This window comes from Maylandia zebra, linkage group LG10, assembly GCF_041146795.1.
Source record: "Maylandia zebra isolate NMK-2024a linkage group LG10, Mzebra_GT3a, whole genome shotgun sequence".
In the NCBI taxonomy this organism is placed as follows: Eukaryota; Metazoa; Chordata; class Actinopteri; order Cichliformes; family Cichlidae; genus Maylandia; species Maylandia zebra.
In genome coordinates, this window is record NC_135176.1 from 32,285,250 (window position 1) to 32,310,336 (window position 25,087).

Below are 25,087 nucleotides of genomic sequence, written 5' to 3' on the forward strand. Positions count from 1 at the left end.
TAGTAAAATAAAACTGTTGTACATCAGACGCACAGCTACATGCTGCTCTGGGACCATCAGCTCTGTTAAATGATTTCTCTGCACCCTGAGATGAGGTCCACACTCTGCCAACAAGAGCTCAAACATCCTGAAATATCCACGGTCGTGATAAAGTCCTGGATCAGGCCATCACATCCCCCCTGCTGTTGTCTTCTTCTGAGAAGTTTCCCTTTCTTGTTTAGAAGCATCAGGACCAGCTCATCGTGGCTACATGTCCACTTCATTTTGTTCACAGTGCATTTTTTCCCCAACACGTTACAGACACTGTTAAACTACAGGGATATGGATACAGCGTAATAACATGGGAATGGTTGGTGATATTAAAGTCCTGTTTGTGGCACATTAGTATATGTGAGGGGGCAAACTCCTCAAGATGGGCGGTGACCATGGTGGCCATTTAGAAGTCGGCCATCTTGGATACAACTTTTGGTGTTGCTATCAGTGTGTGAAGACTGGGAGAAGAGGGTTGCACTGACAATCCAACACAATGGGCAGCACATTGAACACATTTTATAAGTGGTCAGAAACTTGTAAATAACTCATGAAAGAATAAAGTTACGTTGAAACCAAGCACACCATTGTTGTTCTTGTGACATTACCAATAAGTGTGATGTGTCACATGGCCCTCTTCCTATTGAAAAAACAAAAGTTGTATCCAAGATGGCCGACTTCTAAATGGTCACCACCCATCTTGAGGAGTTTGCCCCCTCACATATACTAATGTGCCACAAACAGGACTTTAATATCACCAACCATTCCCATGTTATTACGCTGTATCCATAGAAACGGCCCACCCTGTATAAGTTTGGATTTTGTGTCATGTTTTTGCCACGAGCTCAGTGTGTCACGGACTGAAGAAACAAATACTGCAAATAAAATATCAGTTAGCATGTCCATATAAACCGAGTGGGGCTTTTACGTTGGAGAAAAATCAAATGCTGATATCACAGTAAAGACCCTCCTCCTATAATACTCTCATAATATTTACACTACGTGAGGATTACAAAAAGATTACTGGAAATGGCAGGACTCACAAAGTGTGTAAAAAACCTACGAAGTGACCTTTTGGGTTAAGTTAGAAGTAAACGCATCTGCAGGCAGTATCTTCTTCAATAAACGGGTTCAGTGAGGTGTGTAAGCATCATGTATGTAATCACACAGAGGCACAGCGGCCTCCTGCTGCCTGAACAAGAAACCAGAACACAAACACACAAGCAGAGACGGTGTCGCTGGACCTGCGCACGACTGATATTTATGACCCAGTTTGCTAAATTTTGGATTTTATCTGCTTTTTAACTTCAGGAAGAAATGATTTTGGACCCCTCAAAACAGGCTGGATGTCAGGGAATCTGTCCTGGAAAATATTAATATGCACTTTTTGATCAGAGGACATTTTTGGTGGTCTGTCACTCACTCATACGCTCTCCACCTCGCAGTTATAGCAGTGGTGGGAAACTCCAGGCCTCGAGGGCCGGTGTCCTGCAGGTTATGTGTTCTTGATCCAACACAGCTGATCTAAGTGGTTAAATGACCTCATCATGTCTTGAAGTTCTCCAGAGGCCTATCAATGAACTAATCATGTGATTCAGGTGTGTTGGCCCAGGGTGAGATCTAAAACCCGCAGGACGCCGGCCCCTGAGGCCTGGAGTTCCCCACCCCTGAGTTAAAGGCAATCACTGAGATTGCTTGAAAACCACCAGAATTATCCTCTAAGGTCAACATGAGCATCAAAATTTGGGCAACTAAGAAGCATCCAGTGATCACACGTCAATGACCTCACAGGGATGTGTGTACAGCAGCACATGTATGAGCTGGTCGGACTCCAGTGTGTGTTAACAGCATGAAATATTTATAGAGCGCTCTTTGTGGTTCGGTAGTGAGGATGAGGTTTGCATGCGTCGGCTCATCTTCATGCAGGACTCAGATTTGTGCGTTGATGCAGTCAGCGGTCTCCTCCAGCAGTCTGGCTGCAGTTCAGCTTCCTGAAGCCGGGCAGCGTGACGCGTCCGCTGGTGTAGATGTCGCGGTCGGAGCCCTGGTTCATGCGCTTAACCAGGTTCTTCTCGTACAGCAGCGGGTGGTAGGCGCCCAGCGTGCAGGCGGCGTCGTAGAAACGCTGGTAGTAATGGCAGAGCTCCGTCTTCCTCCGGGACGGCAGGAACTCGTACACGTGCACCACCTCGCACAGCGACATCATCAGGACGGTGCCTGGACAGGAAGCAGAGGGCATGAGGACACTTTGCAGAGCTTTTCAGACAGTTTGGTGCTTCCTCTGTTGTGCTTATATAAATCAAATAAAATCGAATAACCAGAACCACAGAAGGTCACAGGAGGACATGAAACCTGACACAGAATATTCCCAACTGAGTGAAAATGATTTCTTTTGAAATCCTGGAAACAAAGACGTCTTTCAGACTAAATATATGAAGATATCATTTCTGCCCATGTGGCCCAGCGCTGGTTAGGACTGATCCTCACTTTGGAGCAACATCTACAAACATGAAGCCTTCATGTGTTCTTCATCCAGCCCACAGCTTTGTCCTCAGTTGTGTAACGAACAGCACAGCTGCCTACGCACTGTAGGTCCGCCAACATGTTCACGTCCTCCACGGCCCGCACACATGCTGCAGAACCAGAGCAGGTCTGTTAGCAGAAACAACCTTCTCATTACATACAGTGGGGCAAAAAAGTATTTAGTCAGCCACCGATTGTGCAAGTTCCCCCACTTAAAATGATGACAGAGGTCAGTAATTTGCACCAGAGGTACACTTCAACTGTGAGAGACAGAATGTGAAAAAAAAAAAAAATCCATGAATCCACATGGTAGGATTTGTAAAGAATTTATTGGTAAATCAGGGTGGAAAATAAGTATTTGGTCAATAACAAAAATACAACTCAATACTTTGTAACATAACCTTTGTTGGCAATAACAGAGGTCAAACGTTTACTATAGGTCTTTACCAGGTTTGCACACACAGTAGCTGGTATTTTGGCCCATTCCTCCATGCAGATCTTCTCGAGAGCAGTGATGTTTTGGGGCTGTCGCCGAGCAACACGGACTTTCAACTCCCGCCACAGATTTTCTATGGGGTTGAGGTCTGGAGACTGGCTAGGCCACTCCAGGACTTTCAAATGCTTCTTACGGAGCCACTCCTTTGTTGCCCGGGCGGTGTGTTTTGGATCATTGTCACGTTGGAAGACCCAGCCTCGTTTCATCTTCAAAGTTCTCACTGATGGAAGGAGGTTTTGGCTCAAAATCTCACGATACATGGCCCCATTCATTCTGTCCTTAACACGGATCAGTCGTCCTGTCCCCTTGGCAGAAAAACAGCCCCATAGCATGATGTTTCCACCCCCATGCTTCACAGTAGGTATGGTGTTCTTGGGATGCAACTCAGTATTCTTCTTCCTCCAAACACGACGAGTTGAGTTTATACCAAAAAGTTCTACTTTGGTTTCATCTGACCACATGACATTCTCCCAATCCTCTGCTGTATCATCCATGTGCTCTCTGGCAAACTTCAGACGGGCCTGGACATGCACTGGCTTCAGCAGCGGAACACGTCTGGCACTGCGGGATTTGATTCCCTGCCGTTGTAGTGTGTTACTGATGGTGACCTTTGTTACTTTGGTCCCAGCTCTCTGCAGGTCATTCACCAGGTCCCCCCGTGTGGTTCTGGGATCTTTGCTCACCGTTCTCATGATCATTTTGACCCCACGGGATGAGATCTTGCGTGGAGCCCCAGATGGAGGGAGATTATCAGTGGTCTTGTATGTCTTCCATTTTCTGATGATTGCTCCCACAGTTGATTTTTTCACACCAAGCTGCTTGCCTATTGTAGATTCACTCTTCCCAGTCTGGTGCAGGTCTACAATACTTTTCCTGGTGTCCTTCGAAAGCTCTTTGGTCTTGGCCATGGTGGAGTTTGGAGTCTGACTGTTTGAGGCTGTGGACAGGTGTCTTTTATACAGATGATGAGTTCAAACAGGTGCCATTCATACAGGTAACGAGTGGGGGACAGAAAAGCTTCTTACAGAAGACGTTACAGGTCTGTGAGAGCCAGAGATTTTCCTTGTTTGAGGTGACCAAATACTTATTTTCCACCCTGATTTACGAATAAATTCTTTACAAATCCTACCATGTGAATTCATGGATTTCTTTTTCACATTCTGTCTCTCACAGTTGAAGTGTACCTCTGGTGCAAATTACTGACCTCTGTCATCATTTTCAGTGGGGGAACTTGCACAATCGGTGGCTGACTAAATACTTTTTTGCCCCACTGTATAATCACCTCTGTGTAACAGATCTACTTCCTGTCTGATGATCCTGGAGGAGAGATGTTTATAATGAACTGAGGCTCTAATATCAGACACCAAAGGAGGCGGAGCTCCAGTTACAAATCAGATCCTGCATTTGTGAAACTCGTGACATGAACGGAAGACGTTGGAGGAGAGAAATATGAAAATCAAGAGTCGTCCTCGGCTACAAAGAAACCAAACTGAGACTGAGGGGAAGGACGAGGAGTAAAAAGACTCCCGGCGGGTACGGCGGAACTCACTCAAAACACCACGAGGAACAGACTTTCAAAATAAAACAGGAAGACAACTGACAGAAGACACAGAGGAGTTTGTATATATATGCGTTCAACCTTAAAGGGACGTTTCACCCCTAAAACCAAAGGAAATGTTTTTGCTGCAGCCTGCGGAGTCGTTTCTATAAATTAAAAGTACCAAAAAAAGAAGCCAGGAAAAAACAAACGTGTGTCGGTTCGTCACATGACACTCTAACGACAGCGTCATGAAGAGGGCAAAGTTTCCTGAAGTAGATTTCAGTCTTTCTTCGTTCTGTGTCATTATGCTCGCTGTTCTCCGCCCACAGCGCACGCCGGCGATGTCACATCGCTGGGCGCCTCATTATCGCTCCTGCAGAGTTCGCCTGGTGCGCAGACTCTGAGGTGAAGCTGAAGGCTGAGACGGGCGGTGCAGAGAGATCAAAGGAGTGAGGCGGATGATGCCTCATCGATCAGCGGATCGGCCTGGACCAATAAGCAGCTGTCACACAAACGTTCTTTCAGAAGATCGTGATTGGACCAGGAGACATTTACAGAAAACAAACAACACACGATCAATGCAGCCAATCAGGTCGCAGACACAAACATCTGATATCTAACCGCACACAGGACTTGAACATTAGTGACCTCTGAGTTTATATTTTAACGAGTATTCAGTAAATGTTTTGTTTCAGATTTCTGCCCCACGTGTGTTATGAAGGCAGTTTGTAGCATAAACAGGAAGTGAGAGAAAACCATACCGAGCATGCCGGAGGAGGGCGGGTTCTTCTGGATGGGCTCGGCCATGTTGTCCTGTATTCGCTGCCAGATCTGCCACTCAAAGCGAGGATGCAGGATGTAGAAGGGCTGCAGAGGGTGGAGCCTCCTGTACCTCTGGTACTGGGCGAAGATGGGGTAATCAGTCCTGTTGAACCACTGCGGGGGAGGAGGGGCATACAGGTATGAGTTTTAACTGACACCTCAAAATACATTCAGTATCAGCACCAATCCTGCTGCTTCAGTCTTTGTTTTACTGATGCTTCCCTTTGACTGAGTTATCAGGGAGACGCTCTGTGCAGGCTGCAGAAACAGGACGTTAACTAGTTAGTGACCGAGGGATGTTTTAGAACAGAAAGTGAGCAACCATAACTGAAAACAGGGGAACAAAGACGTGAGAGGAACTGATAAACTGCATAAATACAAACATCACAAAAATACTGAAAACAGCAGCTCAAATAAACCAGAAACTTAAAAGCTCAGACCCTGAGAATCTCACTGGGATCATGACTTTTCTACCACATAAAGGCTGCAGAGATAATGTAGGGGGCGGCGGCTTCGGAGAGGAAAAGAAGGGCCAGGGCCCCCCCGCTGTTTGGAGTGTCCTTCATGTGCAAATCTTTCAGTCCCACTGCTGGACTGAGGCCTAAATGTCAGAGTTGTCCTTTATGCAGCTTCCAGTAACGAAAGAGTCTCCATTTAAAGGGACAACAGACAAGATGCATTCAGAGCAGACCAGCTGGGCTGCATAAAGGAGCAGCACAAGATAAATGACGTCTTTTGTCCACTGGGTTTTAATCGTGCCAGGTTACTCGAGTGGAGTCCAGGAATAAAAACAAAGAGCAGAAGAAATCCTGTGTAGTGGTAGACGTGTCCTCTCAGGATAAACACATGAATTATGCATCAGAGAAACGGCTTCTGAAGCTGGAGAACCAGCAGTTGTTCCTGCTGGTAACTGGATTTACTGACGACTCGTTCAGTTTCCCTGCAGCGCAGAGTCAGACCGGCTCCACGCTCTGTGCATCCACGAGGGGAACACTTCATCATGTCAACCTTTAAGCTCCTGAGAAAAGCCTGCAGACCAGGACCACCCGACACAGGAACAGTTTCTTTCCCCTCGCCACCTCCCTCCTAAACAGCTGACCTGTCACACTGCTCCCACTGCCAGACTGCAACTGCACCTTATGTACATTCTGTAGTATTCATTCCACCTCATTTCTGTATTCTATGTATATAAGTTTAGATTGGTTATTTATAGTTGGTTTACACAGCTTTGTGTAATGTGTGTATATAGACACGTGTGTGTGTGTGATTTACATTGCTGTGCTTGAGAGCCTCCATCTACCGGAACCAAATGCCTTGTATGTGTCGGCACATATACTTGGCCAATAAAGACGATTCTGATTCTGAAAAGAAGCCAGTGCGCAAGAGCCACAACCTGCAGTCCCTCAAGTGTCCACTAGAGGTCCCAGCAGTGAGCCAGTCCCCACAGACTCGTGTTAAAATGTTTGGCTTTGCCCTGGAGCGAATCTTCCCGTCATAAAGCTTTACATTTTATTTATTAGGGGCGTGGCCTATTAGACTCAAATACAGATGCAGGTATCGACTGTGTGCACAGCAAAGTTATGTTGTATGTTCCACTGTTTTTGCACAAACGTGACATTTTCCAAACAGAATTCTTGCAGTCAGACACACCATCATGCTTACCTGTGCTCGTCCATGTTAGTCTAAAATCCACAAATGTCCAAAGAAACCACAAACTGATTAATACAAGCGTGTGCAGGAATATGTGCACCCGACGGAGCCGTAGGAGGAAAACTTGAATAAATGTGTCTCTTATTTGACAAAAATTCTACACTTAATTTGAACAATTTAACAAAAGTTATTAAACGCACGCTGGTTGTGACAGAGCTTCTAGCTTAAATCCAAACGCATCACCTTTGTGAGATCTGCAGAGAAGGGGGCGGGGTCCCAGGCCACCAGAACACCTGAGCTGTACAGAGAACTGGACAGGAAGCGGTGGTCATCAGACGCCATCACCTGTAAAGATTCAGAGAAAAAGCACACTGACACACGTCGCTTAGCGAGCCGCGTCTCTCAAGCTTTAATAAATAAAACATGACTTTTAAAACTCTTTAAAAATGAAAAGCTGTGAAAACCGAGCAGCTAAATTCTCTGGTTCTACTGATTAATCCAAATCCACTCAGTAGAGTTTTGACTTTGCCGTATTCAGAAGCATTCTGCAGATCCTCACAGCGAGGTGTTCTCACATAAAAGCATCTAAAAACAGCCACAGGCAGCTGCTCTGCACTGAAACGCCCACAGCCCATCTGCAAACTCGACCTCTTCAGCGCGACCATCGCCTGCAGCGTCGTTACAAACTCGACTTTACTCCAAACTGTGGCGGAGAGCCGAACGCTCTCACACACTAAACAAAGTGATTTAAATAACAAAGCTGCACGTGTTGTATGGAAAAGTTATTAAAAAATAAAAACAATTAACATTATTTCTGTCACATTGTTGTGTTGATATTAGACACCCAGGTTTCTAACAATGAGGCCAAAATCAGCCTAAACGCTTCGTTTCACACAGTTTTTCTCCTCTTGGATCTCTGTGATGTCACAGAGGGGGATCTCAATCAGATCTACTGTTGAAATATTTTGCTTATGAGGGGCAACCAATCAGAAGAACACAAGTTAATAAGTGTGACAGAGAAAATTATCGTATAAAACTGGCTGCAGATTAACAATCAACGCGCAGACGATCTTTGGATTCTCGTCTTATTATCACCACGTCTGTCTCGTTTGCAGTGAAGCACTTCCTCTCAGCTCAGCTGTCACCACCTGTGTCTGTGCCCACCTGTGAGTTGATGAGGCGGATGGTGGTTTTGGACCCGACGTCCTTCTCGTACCCGGTGGTGGGCGCAGCGTTGAAGCGCAGCACAGCTTCATGTGAGTCTGAAAAACGAGAAAACTAATTCGGTTAAGAAGAAGTGAAAGTTTGTGATTCGCTGAAGTGACGCGTTTTCTGTTCATCAACCAAGAACACACACACACACACACACACTTAATTTAAAAGATGATGATAAAGTCAGTTATTACATAAAGAGCTGACTTCAGCAGGAACACTGGGTGAATCTAAAGCAGTCTGAGGTCACCTAAATGTGTTTTCAGCCTATTTTCACACTAACTTTGTGCCTCCTCCACGTTTTCGGACACAAACAGCAGAAAAAGAAAAGAGCAGCTGACTTGTTCTGTCCCACAGTGGTGGAGCTTAGTCTCAGTTGGACAGTCTGTCCATTCACCCGTTTCCTGCAGCTTGTCCGGGCCGTGTGGGCAGCAGACATTCCTCTTCCTGCCTCCTCTGAGGCAACAGCAAGATGTTCCCAGACTGCCCTGGGGCCTCGAGGGGCCTTTAGAGGGGACACTCCACCCTTTTATGGCTAATGCCAACAGCCAGCACATCATCCTCCAGCAACAGAGAAATGATCCTGACCACCAAACCTCCACCCACCAGCACGGCAGTTGGTTATACAGGCGCTGCACGCAGCTCACACTTCAGTCAGAGCACCAAGCAAACTGTGTTTGCAGACATGCTGGGTGAGAAACTCTGGAGCTACCAGACTTCTGCAGAAAACAGCTCAAACACATCCTTCATCTGTGGTTCAGGGACAATGTGCTGCAGAGAGCAACTTTGCTTTGCAACTTTCACACAGCGAAAACGATCCTGTGTGAGAGCAGCAGGGCTCAGCACTTACACCAAACCTCACTTTGAACCGTGCTGTTTATGTTTCGCGTGCTGCTCACTGCTGATGCTGGGAGGAGAAGAGCAGCTCTGAGGTTCTCGACAGAGAAATATCGTCTCATCCTCTGGACTGTCCAGATGTGAGGGACGTGTCCTTTTTAAATCCCAGACTTTGGGAGTCAAAAGCATCAAATCCACATTTAACCCTTTAAGACCTACCATAGAACCAAGTCCGCCAGAGCTTATATTATATTTTTACATGCTGTGGAGCCATTTCTGGGAGCATTTCAAGTTGATATACATCAATACAACCATTATAGCCAAAATTTTAATAATATGTCTGCATTAAGTGCATAGTAATTACATAAATTGCAAAAAAGTGCAATAAACTACAAAAAAAATTTAAATTGTTTTTGCTTTCTTAACATATATTTCTAGTTAGAGAAATTTAAGAGGCTTATCCCTCAAAACTGTAAATACAAAAAAGTTGCACAAACTAGTTTCCCACCACAGGAAATTAATTTTAAGTGTCTTCATAGTTTTATTTTTGAAATACACCAATTTTTAAACACTGCAGGAAAAACGAAAATAAATATTATAATGCAAATTTGCAAAAAAAGCAGCATGTGCATCAAAATAAACTATTTCCAGCAGTGCAATATGAGTCCTCAGCATCCCAGAAACGACACAGAAAGTCATAAAGTCAAACATAACTTTTAAAAACACAAGTATAGGCTCATGAGGCCCTGATGGTAAAAAACTACATTTCCGCAAAAATGACGTCACTTCCGGTTTCGGGCAGGTCATGGCGGACATGCGATAGTTCGTGCTGATGGACATAGGAAGTGTTATGAACAGCTGATCGGATCGGCAAAGCGTGTTTCTGGAATATTATGTTCTTGTTATGTTTTTATGCAGTTTTTGCAAAGCTATATGTGGAAGGAAACTGTGACCGAGGACAAGCTGATGGCATCAGATGTAAGTACAACTCCTCCGGTTTCATATGCAAAAAAATTACTGTGCTAGCTCACGTGGTTGCAGAGCTACCGGGATTTAAAAATAGTTACGCAAAACAGAGCGTGCCCGCTCCGACCGGCTTTAACCCTTTACAGCCGATCGGAGCGGGCACGCCACCCAAAAATGGCTCCACAGCAGGTAAAAATATAATATAAGCTCTGGTGGACTTGGTTCTATGGTAGGTCTTAAAGGGTTAAAGGGTTAAATGTCTCACCGATCTCTTTGCCCAGCCCAGAGTAGCGCAGTGAACCCGCCGATGACACCACAGCACAGCTCTTGTAGGGTCCGAGGTCCGAGGTCAGCTGCTGCGGAGGCAGCTGGGTGGCCCAGGGCAGCAAGGAGAAGGGCTGGAGGTCAGGGGTCAAAGTCGCGACCTCTACTTTGTCCTTCAGTTGGCAGAGAAGCTCGGGACCGCTCAGCTTCGGCGTGCCAGAGACGCCGCCGGGGCCCGACAGCTCGACTCCGTATTTGTTCATCGCCTGACAGAAACACCAGAAACATGGAGGGAGGAGCGCGTCAGTCCATATAAATCTGGACTTAGCCTGCATGTAACTTGTAGACGCTGCGTCACTGGTCCACGACTCACCTGGTAGTTCTGCACCACCTTCTTCATCCTGGTCCCCAGCATGCTGCTGGACATCTCGTCGTCCCACACCTCTCCCAAAAGCCCGTTAGGCCCGAAGAACTCAGCGTCGCTGCCTCTGCCGCTCAGCTCGCCCTTCCGCCGGCCCCCGAACAGGGTCTCCAGCGCTCGCGTGAAGGGGCGCGGCAGCAGGCGGCTGAAAAACCCCGGGGGCTCCCGCTGTTTCCGCTTCGACGACGAATCCCTGGCTTCGTGGCTGTGGTTGGACGAGGACAGGATGGGGATCGGACGGCGAGGGTCGCCTGGGATGACGCCCGGGAGCTTCTGAGGGTCCGTGTACATGGGCTTGGCTCCACCTCGCAGCACCTGTGGGAATCAGCAGCATCAACATTATTGTGATTCACCAAAAATAACTCAAGTCTGTTCGTTTCTTCCCCCTCAGGAAGTGGTGCAGACTTTCAGGTGGTGCTTGACACCAGCTCAAGCATCGAGCCTGTAGCTTCCTCTCGCTGGAGCGCAGCTGCAGCACCTTAAATATGACGATGGAGAGAACGAAAGCTGGACCACTAAACCCTGGTTTTGGCCTTGAGGCTATTTCTGATTGGTTCAGGGAACAGCAGAGCGCCGACTGACGTGCCAGATGCTTCTCTGTGGTTCTGTGTCAGGTCTTCTAAGGACATGACTTTCAGATACTGTTCAGCTGTAGTTGTTTTTAGGTCTGCTGCGTCTTCTTCTGGCCTCCACTCACTGAGTTTGGGAATCAGCTTGTCGGTGCGAACACAGTATTGCCTTTGAGACTTTTCGATATTTAACCAAAGAAATGAGAACAAATGATGTGTTTTTGTGACAGTCTGCTAATAAAAGTTGTTCTTATGTGTAGGGACAACATTTTAAAACATCTGGCTGCTTGGAAGCAAAATATCTAGAAACAAGGGGTGGCTCAAGACTTTTGCACAGTGCGTGTTTGTTTGTTTTCTTGCCAAATTTCATTTTTCACCTGAATTTAAAACTTTGTTTTCCTTGCAGTAGTTTTGCTGTGGGTTGAATAGAAACTATTCAATGAAATGTTTCCGGTTGTGGTTAAACTTTTCGCACCTTGATGACATTGTGTGCATGAGGCTGCGCGCGGGTTCGTGCCCGGACGCCAAAGATGGCGTCGGTGACGGGCACGCTGTTTTCAGCACAGATGGCGTAGAGCAGAGCCATGGAGATGCAGAAGAAGGTCATGCAGAGCACGCCGCGGCGAGCCCGCCGCCTCAGACGCCACAGCAGGCTGACTCTGTCCATCGCTGCCGCGGGTATCTGCAAAGACAGAATGAAAGGTTTGTATTACACATCAGAGCCGCTGTGTCTCACCTGGACTCTGTGTTGTGGGTCAGCTTATAAAAGACGGGGTGAGGGTGCGGCACATTTCATGTTCAGTATCGGGAGAATTCAGCTTTCATCACAGCAGCTGATGAGAACCCACAGAGCTCAGCTTCCTGTAACGGCTCCGTCAGTGCTGTTTAAGAGATTTCACACATGAAATTAAGACTCAGCAATATCAAGGTGATGTGTTCAGTTAATCTCTGCTAATCTTCACAGCTGACTGTAGCTGATGCTTTTCTGTCACCTGAGACAATAAAACAAATTTTTAGTGTTCACAAATATGTCTGAAGGTTCTCAGTCATCCAGGTCATCGCAGTCTAAGGAGCTTGGAAAGAAAAGCGTCTGGACTTCTTTAAGTTGCTTGAAGATGTTCCACCTCTCATCCCAGAAGCTTCTTCAGCTCTAGGGTCAACTGGTGGAGAGTCCCAGATTTAAACCCAGTGGGAGTTTCCTGATGATCCTCTACCTAACCACATGAGCCGAGGTGTGAAAACGGGTGTGGGTCACAATCAGCCAGAGTTTCGGGTAAGCTCATTGTGAAACCTGGCCCCACCCTATCATGTGATTTCCTGAAGTCAGATGGCCCAGAATGTGAGTGGGCGTTAAGGCGTCTGGGAAGAATCTCACGAGTTTAAACTGACAGAAGAACGCAACACACAAAAACAGAGCTACAAATAAAAATGTGGAACAAAACATTTGGCTAAAAAACCTAATAAAGGTCGGGAGAAGAAACAAACTGGATGAACATAAAAATCAACCAAAGCACGAGGTGCTAATAAAAAGCTGGTTCACACAGAAGGTCCTCAAAACAATCCAGATACCAAAAATACAAAAAGGATGGTGGAAAGAAACAAAGTCCTGAAGTTAAGTCTTCTAACTGTGCCACAGCCTGAAAAAGAAGACGTGGAAATCACTTCAGCTTGTCGCCGATCAAAGTGAAATTAATCTGATTGATCAGGTTTCCAGCAGCAGATCAGACTATAAAAACATTTACACATCTTCTAAATCACCAAATGATTCCATGCATGCTTCAGTCACACTGCAATCCAGTTGACTCTTGGTTCTTCGCTCTGCACATCACCAGCTCCTGACCAGGTGATGTGTTCGGTGTCAGTTACCACGGCGATTTAGCCTCGTAAAAGGAGACTATTGTGCCCACTCACACTCACACCACAGAGACAAACACGAGGAAGCAGCTTACAAATGATGCATGCATCAAAGAAGAACCATCAGCTTTCAAAATGCTACACTTTGGAAGTGATGGACACCGAAGGTTGTGGTGAAGTTTAACATTCATAACTCAGTATGAAGTTGCTCAGGGCAACCACCACACACAGGCAAAGGTCAGGAAAAGAAAAAAGGAGCATCTGGTGAAGAGAGTGTGCTGAAAGGTGAGTCTTTACAACAGTGTCAGACTCGTCACAGACTTTTGCGAGCACGCCTCGAGTCACGCTGAAAGTCACGAACAAGCTCTGTTGTTTTTGTTTTTTTACAGGACGTGTTTGGGGTGTGACCTCTTCATGGCCTTCGCTCAGTAAGACCAGAGAGGAGCTGGTTTACTAAAGTCTGCTAACATCGAGCTGTGTCCATCTTTCACCTCGATGTGGTTGATTTGTGCAGGCGTGGAGCAAAACGACCACACTGACAGTCCAGAAGTGTAAACGCTGCACGTCTGAGACAGACATTCTGTCACATGACGCCAATAATCAGACTTCACTCTTCTGACCGCTGTCACGCTGTCTGAAGTAACACGCCGACGCTCCGCGCAGCTTTAGCGACTTCAGAGCCTCGCTCTCTCCACACTCTGATGTCTGAGCGATGTTCAGGAGTCGAGGGGCTGTTTTTCTGATAACTGATTGGTCAGTAGGACTAAAACTAAAACTAAACTGAACAAAAAAGTTTGTTTTTTCATTTGAAATAATTCGTTCAGGTTCCTGCAACTGTGACATTTTAGCCCTGTCTTTGTTTCTGTTGATTTGTTGCAACAGAAGTGATTCAGTCACTGAACCATACCAGCAATGTTTAACTTATAGTTGACTAATAAATGATATATGATATGATAAATGATAATTTGTGTATTTCATTACAGATGAGCTTTGCTGCAGGGAATGAAAGTCCTTCTGTTAATCAGCCTTTTTAGTAGGTCTGAGTTTTCCATATTTCTGTTGAGCTCAATCATTCATATCTCTGGTTTTGAATATTTTATCAACATGACCGTCTCATCCATGCTGCCAAACTGTTGCTAAACATCACCAGTGACTGCTGTTGCAATCTTCCTGAGGGTACACTTGTTGTTGTAAGTAGGGCTGCCACAAACGATTATTTGGATAGTCAACTAGTCACCGATTATTTTTGCGATTAGTCGACTAATCAGATCATCATCCATTGGACATACAGCTTATCCCATATGGAAAAGAAATAGTAAAAACTTCTATGATTTACTCATGAAAGTGGCCACTTTCTCATTACTTTCATATGTTGTTTTAGTAAGTATCCAAAACATACAAGTTTCATTATATAATTTTTCAAGGGATCTTATATCTGTTTTCACTCTTATATGCTTTTCATACAAGTTTCACACAAGACAGATACAAACTTTATAAGATTTATAAATATCTTTTCCATATGGGATTGCACCAGCAGCATCTCGCCTGAAAATATGTTAAACGTTTATTTTGTGACCCGGAAAGAATAATAAGAGTAACATTAAAACTAACCAGCTGCCGCCATTGTTGGAAACTGAGCTGGGCCGCGCTATGAATTCTGGGACACAGCTTCTTCTTCTTCGGGGTTTAACGGCAGCTGGCATCCTTGTACATGCAGTGCTGCCATCTTCTGTTTCAGTCCGTTATTACACTCTTAAATCCTGCTACTTATTCCTGCGTCTTTTGGGATCTTACAAAGCTTCAAACGACGCGTCGACTATTAAATCAGTCGTCGACGATTTTGATAGTCGACGTAATCGTGACTAGTCGACTAATTGTGGCAGCCCTATCGAACACTTAACTGAATAATAAATCTGAAAGACATTTGTACTTTGAGTTTATGGCGTCTCCTCTAATAAAATAAACCCGACAGGCAGCACAGAAAATCCAGGATTAATTCCAGAGTTAGTGAATAATCCCAAATCCTGCGTCATAGTCCCGCCACTGATACGTCATTCGTTTACAGCAGAGCAGGCCGCCTGCACCGTTTCAACCAATCAAACAAACTACACGGCGACACGTCACAGTTTGTTTCTCAGGAAGAGGAGAAAGCTGTGGTCAAGACAGCGAGAGCGAGTTTAGAGATGTGAGCAACACTGAAGGTGTTTGCTGTGTGTAGTTAGTGTGTAGTGTAGTTGTTTTTTGATCATTAATAAATAAATCGATAAATGGGGCTGTTCGATATAACGATATATATCAGATGACGATATAAAAACATCGTTTCATTTTACGCTATCGTTTGTTTCGTGGTGTCGCAAAATAAACTCTTTACGGCAACATTTTTTCACTATTTTGATGGTCACTGTCGTGGCTATATTAGTTTCTTAAAGTTCTCTCTTTCTCGTATATTTAATATAACCACACTACGGACGGACAAGCGCCTGTTTGTATGCGTTGTCGTTAGCAACAAGGACGGTAAAACCATCGCGTGTCCGCTTGTTTATTTTCCACATAAACCTTTCACAATAAAGCTCAAGATCCTGTTGAGACTTTTCAAAATAAACTGAATCATGTGAAAGATGCAGATTATTTACAGATGAGAAGTAAAAAAGAGCCACCAGGTGCTAAAAAATAAACCTTAGACTCAAACGTTAGAACAGGTTTTCCCCGCAGCACGCCGTGTAATAAATACTCACAAAGGAAACGGCGGCTGTTACAACTTATGTCTAAAAATGTATCGTTTCATGCATCGTTAAAACTCGACTCCAGCTACACGACGCACAGCTGGAAACACTTCACACAAGTCGAGCTGCCAGAGATTCACAGAGTTTACAGAAAATGTTACATTTGTGTGATTTATATCGTTATCGGACGATAGAATTCTTATATCGGGATATGAGATTTTGGTCATATCGCACAGCTCTATCGATAAATCATTAGGTCTAACACACACACACACACACACACACACACACACACACACACACACACACACACACACACACACACACACACACACAAAATTAGTACAAGTCTACCAACAACATCTCCTGAAATGATGATTTTTAGTAAAGAGATAAAAACCATCTTACTTTTTTGAAAAGACGTTCCAACACGTCTAATCACGAGCTCTTCAGCGCCTCTAATAACGCCGGCAAGCAGACTGAGACTCAGCAGCACTAAATGCTGATCACAACATCCTGTTCAGACCACACGTAACAATAACCAATCAGATGTGCGTTACATCAGTTCCACTGATCTTAGCATGCAGGAATAAAAGCACACAAAGTGCTCTGACAGTGTCGGGTTAATGCTTTAAATCAGTATTATCATCATTATGAGATTGTTATTAAATTTAATTTTATTTTCGTGTTGACAACTTCTTCCTGTTCTGATGTCTCAGGGGCAGGCGATGCCCGAGGGACTACAGCTGTGTGCAGTAAACTTGTTCCGTTTGAAAGGCTGCTTTCTGTTTGTTAGAGAAAATATTAGAAAAAGAAATAAGAAATATAGCATCCAAAAAAAAAGGAAATAGCCACAATAGTTGCTATACTCAGGACAAAAGGTAAGAAAACCTGCCTTTGGCTGATTATTTGTGCAACGGTGCTTCTCAGTAACAAATCTTAGACTATTGAAAAGCTGACTTACGTCCTCTGACACGGCGCCTCACTAGTGAGGAGGATGAATTTGTGGGTGGAGCAGCAGAGTTGAGGACGCACACGCAGGCAAACCTTCTGCCAATGACCAGCAGGAGGCGTCTTGGGGCAAGCAGGGCTGTGTTTTTTAAAAATATCGATATATTTTTATGCGAGATATGAGCTGTGACAATATCCTTTATATCTTTATATCTATGTTACGTTATAATTGTACTTGTGGAGCCGCAGGTTTGCCTCTCTTTGTCCACTTTTGTCTTTACGCAACGTTACTGGACCTCGCCTCTATCCTTCACTGAACACAACTCCCCCTCCTCCCCCATCGCTTCACCTGCAGGCAGCGACAAGATGGAGACGGCAAATCTCCGTTAACGAGTTACTGCGCATTGCCCCGTGCGTGGGGCTGGACGGCATCAACGTGTTAACGAGCTAACCGCGCTAACGCCATCTGCACAGCCTAGAATCCTTTCATTTTCTCAAAAGTTGACAGCGCACCTTATGGATGAATTCTGGTTGTGCTTGATGACCGCGAACCGATTTTATGTGCACAGCGCTCAGCAATCTGTCAATAAATGTTTTAGTACGACTTTGGTCAGCTACGAAGCCGCACCGCTTGATGGATTGTCGGAGCATTACGGCTACCGAGGAGCCTCGCGGAGTGATACGTACTGTGCTTCAACGTAATATTACCGTATTGTGTGTTTATAAGGACCATAAATGGCACCTGTAAGCGCCGTGGTTACGAAGAGGATTTCAAACTCCAGGCTGTCAGTCACGCAGTAGAAGTTGGGAACAGAGCAGCTGTGAAACCTTTGTTATTATGCTCAGCGTCTGTTAGTTTACAGTTTGACTGCACAGTTGTGAGCTCTTTGTTATGCACAAAAACAACATTGTTTTCTTTTATTTAGGGATCATTATTGTTTAATAAATGCTGATCATTTATTTTTGAGTAATTTTTCATGTACATCTACGCTGTATGTTAATTAAAGTGCCTGTGTGACATCTGGGACACAGTGTGACTAAACTCTCTGTTTGTTCTTATTTTATGGCTTTAAAAAAATATCGAGATATATATCGTATATCGCCATCCAGCTAAAGAATATCGAGATATGAATTTTGGGTCATATCAACCAGTCCTAGGCTGTGTCGTACATCATCACCCACGATAACCTCAGCTTAAATTTCTATCCATCTATCCGGTCGTTCAGTCTGACGTCACTAGCCGTGTCTGGGTCTAAACTCCGCTGCAGGTCCATATATCAAACGATCACTATGGCATTACTGAGAGTTGAAAAACTGTCTAAAGTCTTTCATCTTTAATAAAATGATCAGCGTTCTGCTCTACCAGGTGTAACAATTGAGTTTAACATCCAGGCATCCATGAAAACGGAATTTATGACATTTAACGGAGTTAGAAGTTAGCAGGGAGTTAGCTCGCTAGCTTCTATCTAAATACAATATAGCATGTCCTGACTGCGGGGTTTTGGAAACAAATTCAAACGTACAGCTCTGTTATCACTTCCAACATAAATGAAGACAGAAACTAAACAGCAGTGACGTTTGTAGGGTTACTGAAGTTGGGCTGGTATATAATGATGTGCTACGTGACCGCTAGCGACACAGCTATGTTAGCATAATATAAACAAGCTAACTTTTTTTCCACTTGATAAAAGTTAACGTGAGTGTTCTCGGTGGTCAGGAACAAATGTAATCGCATGGCAGGATGCTGTAAAAGGACCAAACTTCAGCCTGGAGAACAACTGAGATAATCCATCCACAATACGAGGTTAGTCATTCATATACTGCTGCATGGGCTGGGCTGTAGTTACATCCTAAGGTTTTAAAAACTGAGCTTAAATAAATGATTAGCGGTAATAAAAGCCGAGGGAGGTCAACAGTGATCACTGACTGTTTTAGGAGCTTTTTGAGATCAAATAGAAGAAAATACAAAACATTAAACATGTTAACAACACAAAAGCCATATTAAACGCAGACTACTTTAGACCCGGAAGTAGGATTCGTCGCGTCATCATTTAACAACCGGATTCTCCTCCGCTTGTCCTTTTCAGGGTCGCGGGGGGGGGCTCTCTCTTTTCTCAGTTATTGATTCGGTCTTCAATACCTCCCCCGCTCTCCATATAGATAGCTCCACTGAAACTTGCGATAGGTTCTTGCAGTTTTTTTATTAATAAGATAGAAAGGCTTCGATCTACATCTACCCCATCTCTGTATAATGTCTCATTAACATATACCTCCTCAACTGCTTTTGACCAGTTTGAGGCTGTATGTCTTAACCAGGTGGAAGATCTTTGCAATAGCATAAAGACATCATCCTGCCCTTCAGATGGAGTCCCGACCCATTTTCTAAAAAAGATTATTAAGGTAGTCGGTCCCGACATTTTAACTATTTTTAATAGTCTCAGCCCTGGAGTGGTACCAGCTGGATACAAGCACGCTGTAGTGCAGCCAGTGCAGCTACAAACCTTTCTAAATAGTCATAATATTTTTGAGAAGTTCCAGCCGGGCTTCAAAACCCACCACAGCACAGGAACTGCCCTCCTAAAAATACTTAATGATATTTTATTAATCACTGACTCAGGAGACCTAGCTGTGCTCCAGCTCCTAGACTTAACTGCAGCCTTTGATCCTGCTGACCACAGCATTCTGATCTGGAGCAATGTGGTATCAAAGGTATCCGCTTGGAATGGTTTAGGTCGTACCTCTCCGACAGGACTTTTCCCCTGAGCCTTGATGATTTTATTTCTTCCCCAGCTCCTTTTACTTGTGGTGTCCCGCAGGGTTCCACATTAGGCCCAATGCTTTTTTCAATCTACATGTTGCCCCTAGGCCTAATCTTTAGGAAGCATAACATCTGCTTTCACTCATATGCCGACGACACCCAGATTTATCTTCGGTTTAATAGAAACACCTCCACGCCCATGGAATCAAATGTCTCGACGAAGTTAAAACCTGGATGTCCTCAGATTTTCTTACCTTCAATGAGGATAAAACTGAGGTAATTATTTTTGGACCGAGCTGTAATTTCAATGCCCCAGATCTGGACTTATGCAACCTAACATGTGCTGTTAAAACACATGTAAAAAACCTGGGGGTGTTCTTGGATAGCAAACTTACATTCGAGAAACAAATTAATTCAGCTGTCCAGCGGTCCTTTTTTAAATTAAGGCTCCTATCCAAAGTGAGATCTTTTTTATCTTTTATTAACTTGGAACAAGCAATTCATGCATTTGTTTTAACTCAGCTGGATCACTGCAGTTCACTGTATGTGGGTGTCAGTCAGTCCAGCTCAGCCCAGCTCCAACTTGCTGCAGCTCGCCTCTTGACTCGTGTGAAGAAACACCAACATATTACTCCGGTGCTTGATTCCCTTCATTGGCTTTCAGTGCGTTTTAGAATTAAATTCAAAATCTTACTTTTGACTAATAAAGTGCTAATTGGCCAGGCACCGGACTATTTGTCTGACCTATTGCAGCTGTATACGCCGTCTAGAGCCCTTCGATCAAGCGATCACCTGCTCCTTACCTTACGTAAGTCTAGGATGGTTCATAGAGGAGATCGGGCATTTGCGGTTATGGCACCGAAAATGTGGAACGATCTACCTCTCCACATTAGAAAGGCCCCAACTGTCACTCTTTTTAAATCGCATCTTAAAACATAGTTTTTTACTCTGGCTTTTGAAACTGTGTGAGAGTTACCAATTCTTTTATCCTAATTTTCTTACCTGTCGTTGTTTAACTGTTACTCTGTGCAGCACTTTGGTCAGCTCCCTGTTGTTATTAAACGTGCTTTATGAATAAATAAATGAAATCTGGACAGGTCGGCAGCCGGTGGCAGCGCTAACACGTGACAGTTCATTGGTAACTGAATCAGGTGTGAATATGGTTGCCTGTCTCTGCGTCAGCCCTCTCTGTCCGTCCACACTGAGATGGAAAACGCTTTCATTTGAAGACGGTGCTTTCACGTCGCAGTGTGGACAGCGAAAACGGAGACTTTCGAAAACGATGACGCGTGTTAGTCATATGATGCAGTCATGTGACCAATTAAACTACGACAGCGGAGGGCAGCAGTTGCTGTGTTTGCTCTCAGCTCTGACAGCCCTATTAAAGGTTATTATCAGTCTGTACGTGCTACAGATCAAACTCTTTGATTCTCACTCGCTTTTGCGTTTCATGTGCAGGACTGGAACGTAAGCGTTTTCAGCCGTGTGGACGCCGAGTGCTTTCAGACGAAAACACCGTTTTAAATCTATCCGAGTTAGTGTGGACGTAGCATCTGTCTGTGCTCACACTTTGTTTCAACACGTTCACTTCAAATTATGAAGCGTGTCTTCAGTGCGAGCCGCTCGGCGAGAAACAGCCTTCATTCACTCGCACTTAGAAATCAAGCTGGAGGTGTCAGCGCCACAGCAGTGGGTGCTTTCCCACAAACGCTCTTATTGTGAAATAATTTGGTGATAATAATCTGATGATTTTCCTTATTTGCTCATTTTAGGTTTTATTAAATAAAAAGTTTTTAGCATCTGAGGCGTTTTGCATCCGAGCGGCTTCGTCCATCTGCAGGTCACCAGCTTATCCAGCCTCCAACATGATCCCGTGAACGGAGGCAGCATCAGTTTAGTGCTGCTGACTGCAAACAGATGTTGTGATAGGGCATCTGATTAAAGATGTTAAGACAAATCCCCCCCACACACACGCATCTTTGAGAAGATACTCACTCTGGAGCTGAAACGGCTCTTTAAAGATGCCAGGAAGTGAAGACTGACACAAAATGGCCTCTTCTCTCTTCACGAGATCACAAAATCAAGCTGCTCCTCACACAGAGAGCAGAATCGTGTGTGTGTGTCATGCAAGGAGATATGAACACATAAACTACCCGTGATTAAAAAGGCCGGCGGGTGCGTGTTTTAATCCGTCCGCTGAGGGAGGTTGGCAGCGGCGTCACAGCGCACAGCAGCTGATTGGTCGGCTGCAGTGGGACATTTACGCCTCAGATCACATCTCCTGAAATCCTCACTGAACACAGGCGCAGCAGTTTAACGCAGCTCTCACTGGTTTGACTCTAAATGAGCAAAATCCTCACACGTTCCCGGCTGGTTGGAAACAGGGTGCACGGTGAAATCTGGCCTTTTTTAATTAATGTTACATATTTGAGCTTCATTAGTACGACAGACTTCCAATGAAACTTGAAGGGCATAGATCAAGGTCTTAACATCTTCATGTACTTCTACAGTCATAGTTTGAAGGTTACTGAACTTTTGTGCAGTTTGACGGTCGATGGATCGATCCTGCAGACGCAGAAACGGTTTTGCTTTGTGAACAAACACCTCGCTGCTGCGCTGCTTCCTGTTTACTATAACAGCTGCTGTGCCACCCCTGTGATGTTTGTACTGATACTCAGCGCAGCTGAAGCTGTGTGAATGAAACTCGACACCCACAGCATCTGCTGCTGGTACTACTGCTGACTCTGTGAGTCAGCTTCATCACAAAGCACACGTTTCTGAGCGCAGAGAGGCTGAGATTTCAAACACAGGCTCAGAGAGGACGGATTTATATCGCTCGGAGGATTCAGAGCAAACACTGCAGATGACCCGAGAGGGCGAAGTGAGCACATTACCTTGTAGGCCATGGCTCGTCTTAGTGCGTTGATCGTATTGATGGTTTGAAACAGGATGCTGCTTTCAGCGCTCACCTCATTGCTTCTGTGGAAAGGAATATATACAGTAAACACAGGGTTCATACACATCCAGTCCACTCTTTCTTTCACAGTTTATCTAAAATAAACTCTTAATGAAGGAAACTGGAGCAAACGTGTTAGAACAAAAAATAAAATGTTAAGCTGCAGTCTAGTTTAGTAAAGACTCATAATAAACGTGTCAGACTGTGTTTTTATGATAGCTTCCTGATAAATGTGCAGCACGTTGCTTTGTTCTGTTATCACTGCTGCATTAATGCACTGTGGACTAAAAGGCCTCAGGAGCACTTTTACTGTCTGCTTCACTCACGATGGCACCAGGACAGACACATGATGCTGCTGTTGGACAGCAAGATCAGAGTGATGGAAGAAAGGAGGACATTTAAAAACGTGTGAAAAATAAGAGGTTCAATGATGATGCTGCACAGTAGATACAGAGCACAAGATTATTAATGACTGACAAGAATAAAGTAAATACAGTAGCACATGCCGGGCATTGGCTCGGCACAGACACATCAACAGAGAGAGATGTCTGAGGTGACCTGCATAGGTGATGCTCCTCCGCTCGCCTCCTGCCTCTGATTTGTGGACGCTAAGGCTCCGAGCAGCTTGTTGTTGCCGCCATGTTTCCGGTGATTCGCGGTCCTGCTGTCCGTCCGTCCGGTCCGAGGCCGCTGTCCGCATGCATGAGCGGAGGCCGGGAGCGGTGAGTCCTCCTCTCTCGTTTTAGCCCCTCTCTTTTCTACTGTCTTTCTCTGTGACGATCACCATGCAGGCTGCTCCTGCTGCTGCATCGAGCAACAAGCTAGCGCTGACACGACCGGCGCATTTCCGGTGAGATTTTCAAACATAAATAATACATTTAAGTAAATTAGTATGGAAGTTACATAGCACCTTTTTAGACTTTCACAGAAATAATTTAGAAATAAATAAATAAAATAATATTGCACGTTTAGTAGAACATACATAAAATTGCGGAAAGAAACATAATCTTAAAATTAACTGTGAGACAGTTTGAAGAAGAGATTTACCAGTTTAACAGATTTAGAGAAGTGAGAGAGGATGTACATGACAATACCTTACTTTTCTTTTTGTCACACTTTTTAAGATCATTAAATACATTTTAATATATTTAACACAAAGCTAATCCAAGTAAAAACAAATTCGATTTATGTTTTTCTTTATTAAGAGGAAAAATCCAGCCAAGCCTTGTTAAAAGTAATTTTATTGCATTTTTTTGATGATCTGAAACATGTAAGTGATGAATGACAATATCTGAAGCTGGTTCTGCAGTTATGGCAGTTATGGCACAGGGAAGCTCTTCTTCCCCGTGCTTGCCAAGTGCTGCTTTAAGGGATCATCTGATCATTGTGGTTTTCTCTGTCTGGTGCTGTGGGGTCTTTACTTTAACTGTACTTTGATCTTGCCTTGGGATGGCTGCTGTATAAATGAAACATCTTCTTCAGTCACTGGTGTCACATGCATACTTAAACATTAGTTTTGTAGGTCATAACGTTCCTCTCCCACAGTGCTGGGGTTATAGCTGGACCTCAAGGGTCCAGGCTCCCCAATAAATCACTGTCCCCCTTTAAGCTGAATTCTGCTGATATACAACTGATAACAAAAATATCACCAATAATCACTGAGGAGGACACTGATGAGCCCGGGTGACCATATTTTGATTTCCATAAAGGACACTTGGACCAGTCGTTAAAAACTTTAAAAATACTGTTTGCTTCAAGAAAACGTTAACATATTTAGACGATGCCTTCTCTGTGTGGTTAATGAATTATGAAATAAAAAATGTCTTTATATGCTTTTACAAGTCAACAAGTGCAAAAGAAGAGGACGGTTGGTCACCCTAGCCTGTGCAGACAATTTGCTTCTGCAATCTAAGATAGATATTTTTACACTTTTATTGCTGCTGTTATACAATTTTAGTTATTGATTCGTTGATTTTTGTGAATACCAGAGTGACATAATTGGTTACCCATCCAATGCATATGGTGTCCTGCTGACCCTGCTCCTCTGACAGGTGAAAGACGTTTCTAATGTGAAACTGCGTTTTTATTTTGAAGGGAAGTTTTAATCACCTGACTTCCTCTTCTCGCTTTATTAATTCTGAATGACTTGTCGTGCCCTTATGCAGCACGCCAGAACACGCAATCTCTCTGCAGGGAACATTAAGATGCACCAAAGATACAACAGCCTGAGAGTATCTTTGCTTTAGTGAATCTTGTGCTGTGCATACTGACATAAATAACTAAAGAATCACTTTTCATTTAAAAAAAAGTTTGTAAATTCATGTAATTAAAGCAATATTATAAAACTGATGTTCCCTGACCGGGAATCGAACCCGGGCCGCGGCGGTGAGAGCGCCGAATCCTAACCACTAGACCACCAGGGACAGATATCAAGCAAGTGTCACCAGGTCGATTCATAGTACAGTACATATACGTTATATGAGATGGTTATGTGCAGTAGCTAATATTAATCAAC

The 25,087-nt window shown here is 44.3% G+C and overlaps 1 protein-coding gene and 1 non-coding gene across 5 annotated transcripts; both read right to left on the bottom strand.

Moving 5' to 3' along the window:
• Nucleotides 1–748: 748 nt before the first annotated feature.
• On the bottom strand, nucleotides 749–23,410 carry st6gal1 (ST6 beta-galactosamide alpha-2,6-sialyltranferase 1). 4 transcript variants are annotated; one of them, XM_004556855.4, is made up of 9 exons: nucleotides 23,131–23,410; nucleotides 22,511–22,595; nucleotides 11,806–12,012; nucleotides 10,714–11,076; nucleotides 10,342–10,606; nucleotides 8,226–8,323; nucleotides 7,305–7,406; nucleotides 5,351–5,525; nucleotides 749–2,247 (listed from the first exon to the last, which is right to left on the bottom strand). In XM_004556855.4, exons 2-9 carry the CDS (start codon nucleotides 22,520–22,522, stop codon nucleotides 1,982–1,984), a joined length of 1,488 nt encoding a protein of 495 aa, XP_004556912.3. In that variant the 5' UTR covers nucleotides 22,523–22,595; nucleotides 23,131–23,410; the 3' UTR covers nucleotides 749–1,981. The 4 variants fall into 4 exon arrangements, with proteins under 4 accessions (XP_004556912.3, XP_076745563.1, XP_076745565.1 ...); XM_076889448.1 differs by lacking the exon at nucleotides 22,511–22,595; XM_076889450.1 differs by lacking the exons at nucleotides 22,511–22,595; nucleotides 23,131–23,410 and adding an exon at nucleotides 21,612–21,646.
• Nucleotides 23,411–24,923: 1,513 nt separating this feature from the next.
• trnae-cuc (transfer RNA glutamic acid (anticodon CUC)) lies at nucleotides 24,924–24,995 on the bottom strand. The gene has a single exon. It is a non-coding gene; the product is annotated as a tRNA-Glu (tRNA).
• Nucleotides 24,996–25,087: the final 92 nt, after the last annotated feature.

Excerpts from the sequence above, each read along its gene's own strand:
- st6gal1 (XM_004556855.4), bottom strand. Across the intron at positions 8,324-10,341 it reads TGGGCTGGGCAAAGAGATCG|ACTCACATGAAGCTGTGCTG; the intron begins GTGAGACATTTA and ends CTCGTTTTTCAG. Across the intron at positions 7,407-8,225 it reads TCCGCCTCATCAACTCACAG|GTGATGGCGTCTGATGACCA; the intron begins GTGGGCACAGAC and ends GAATCTTTACAG.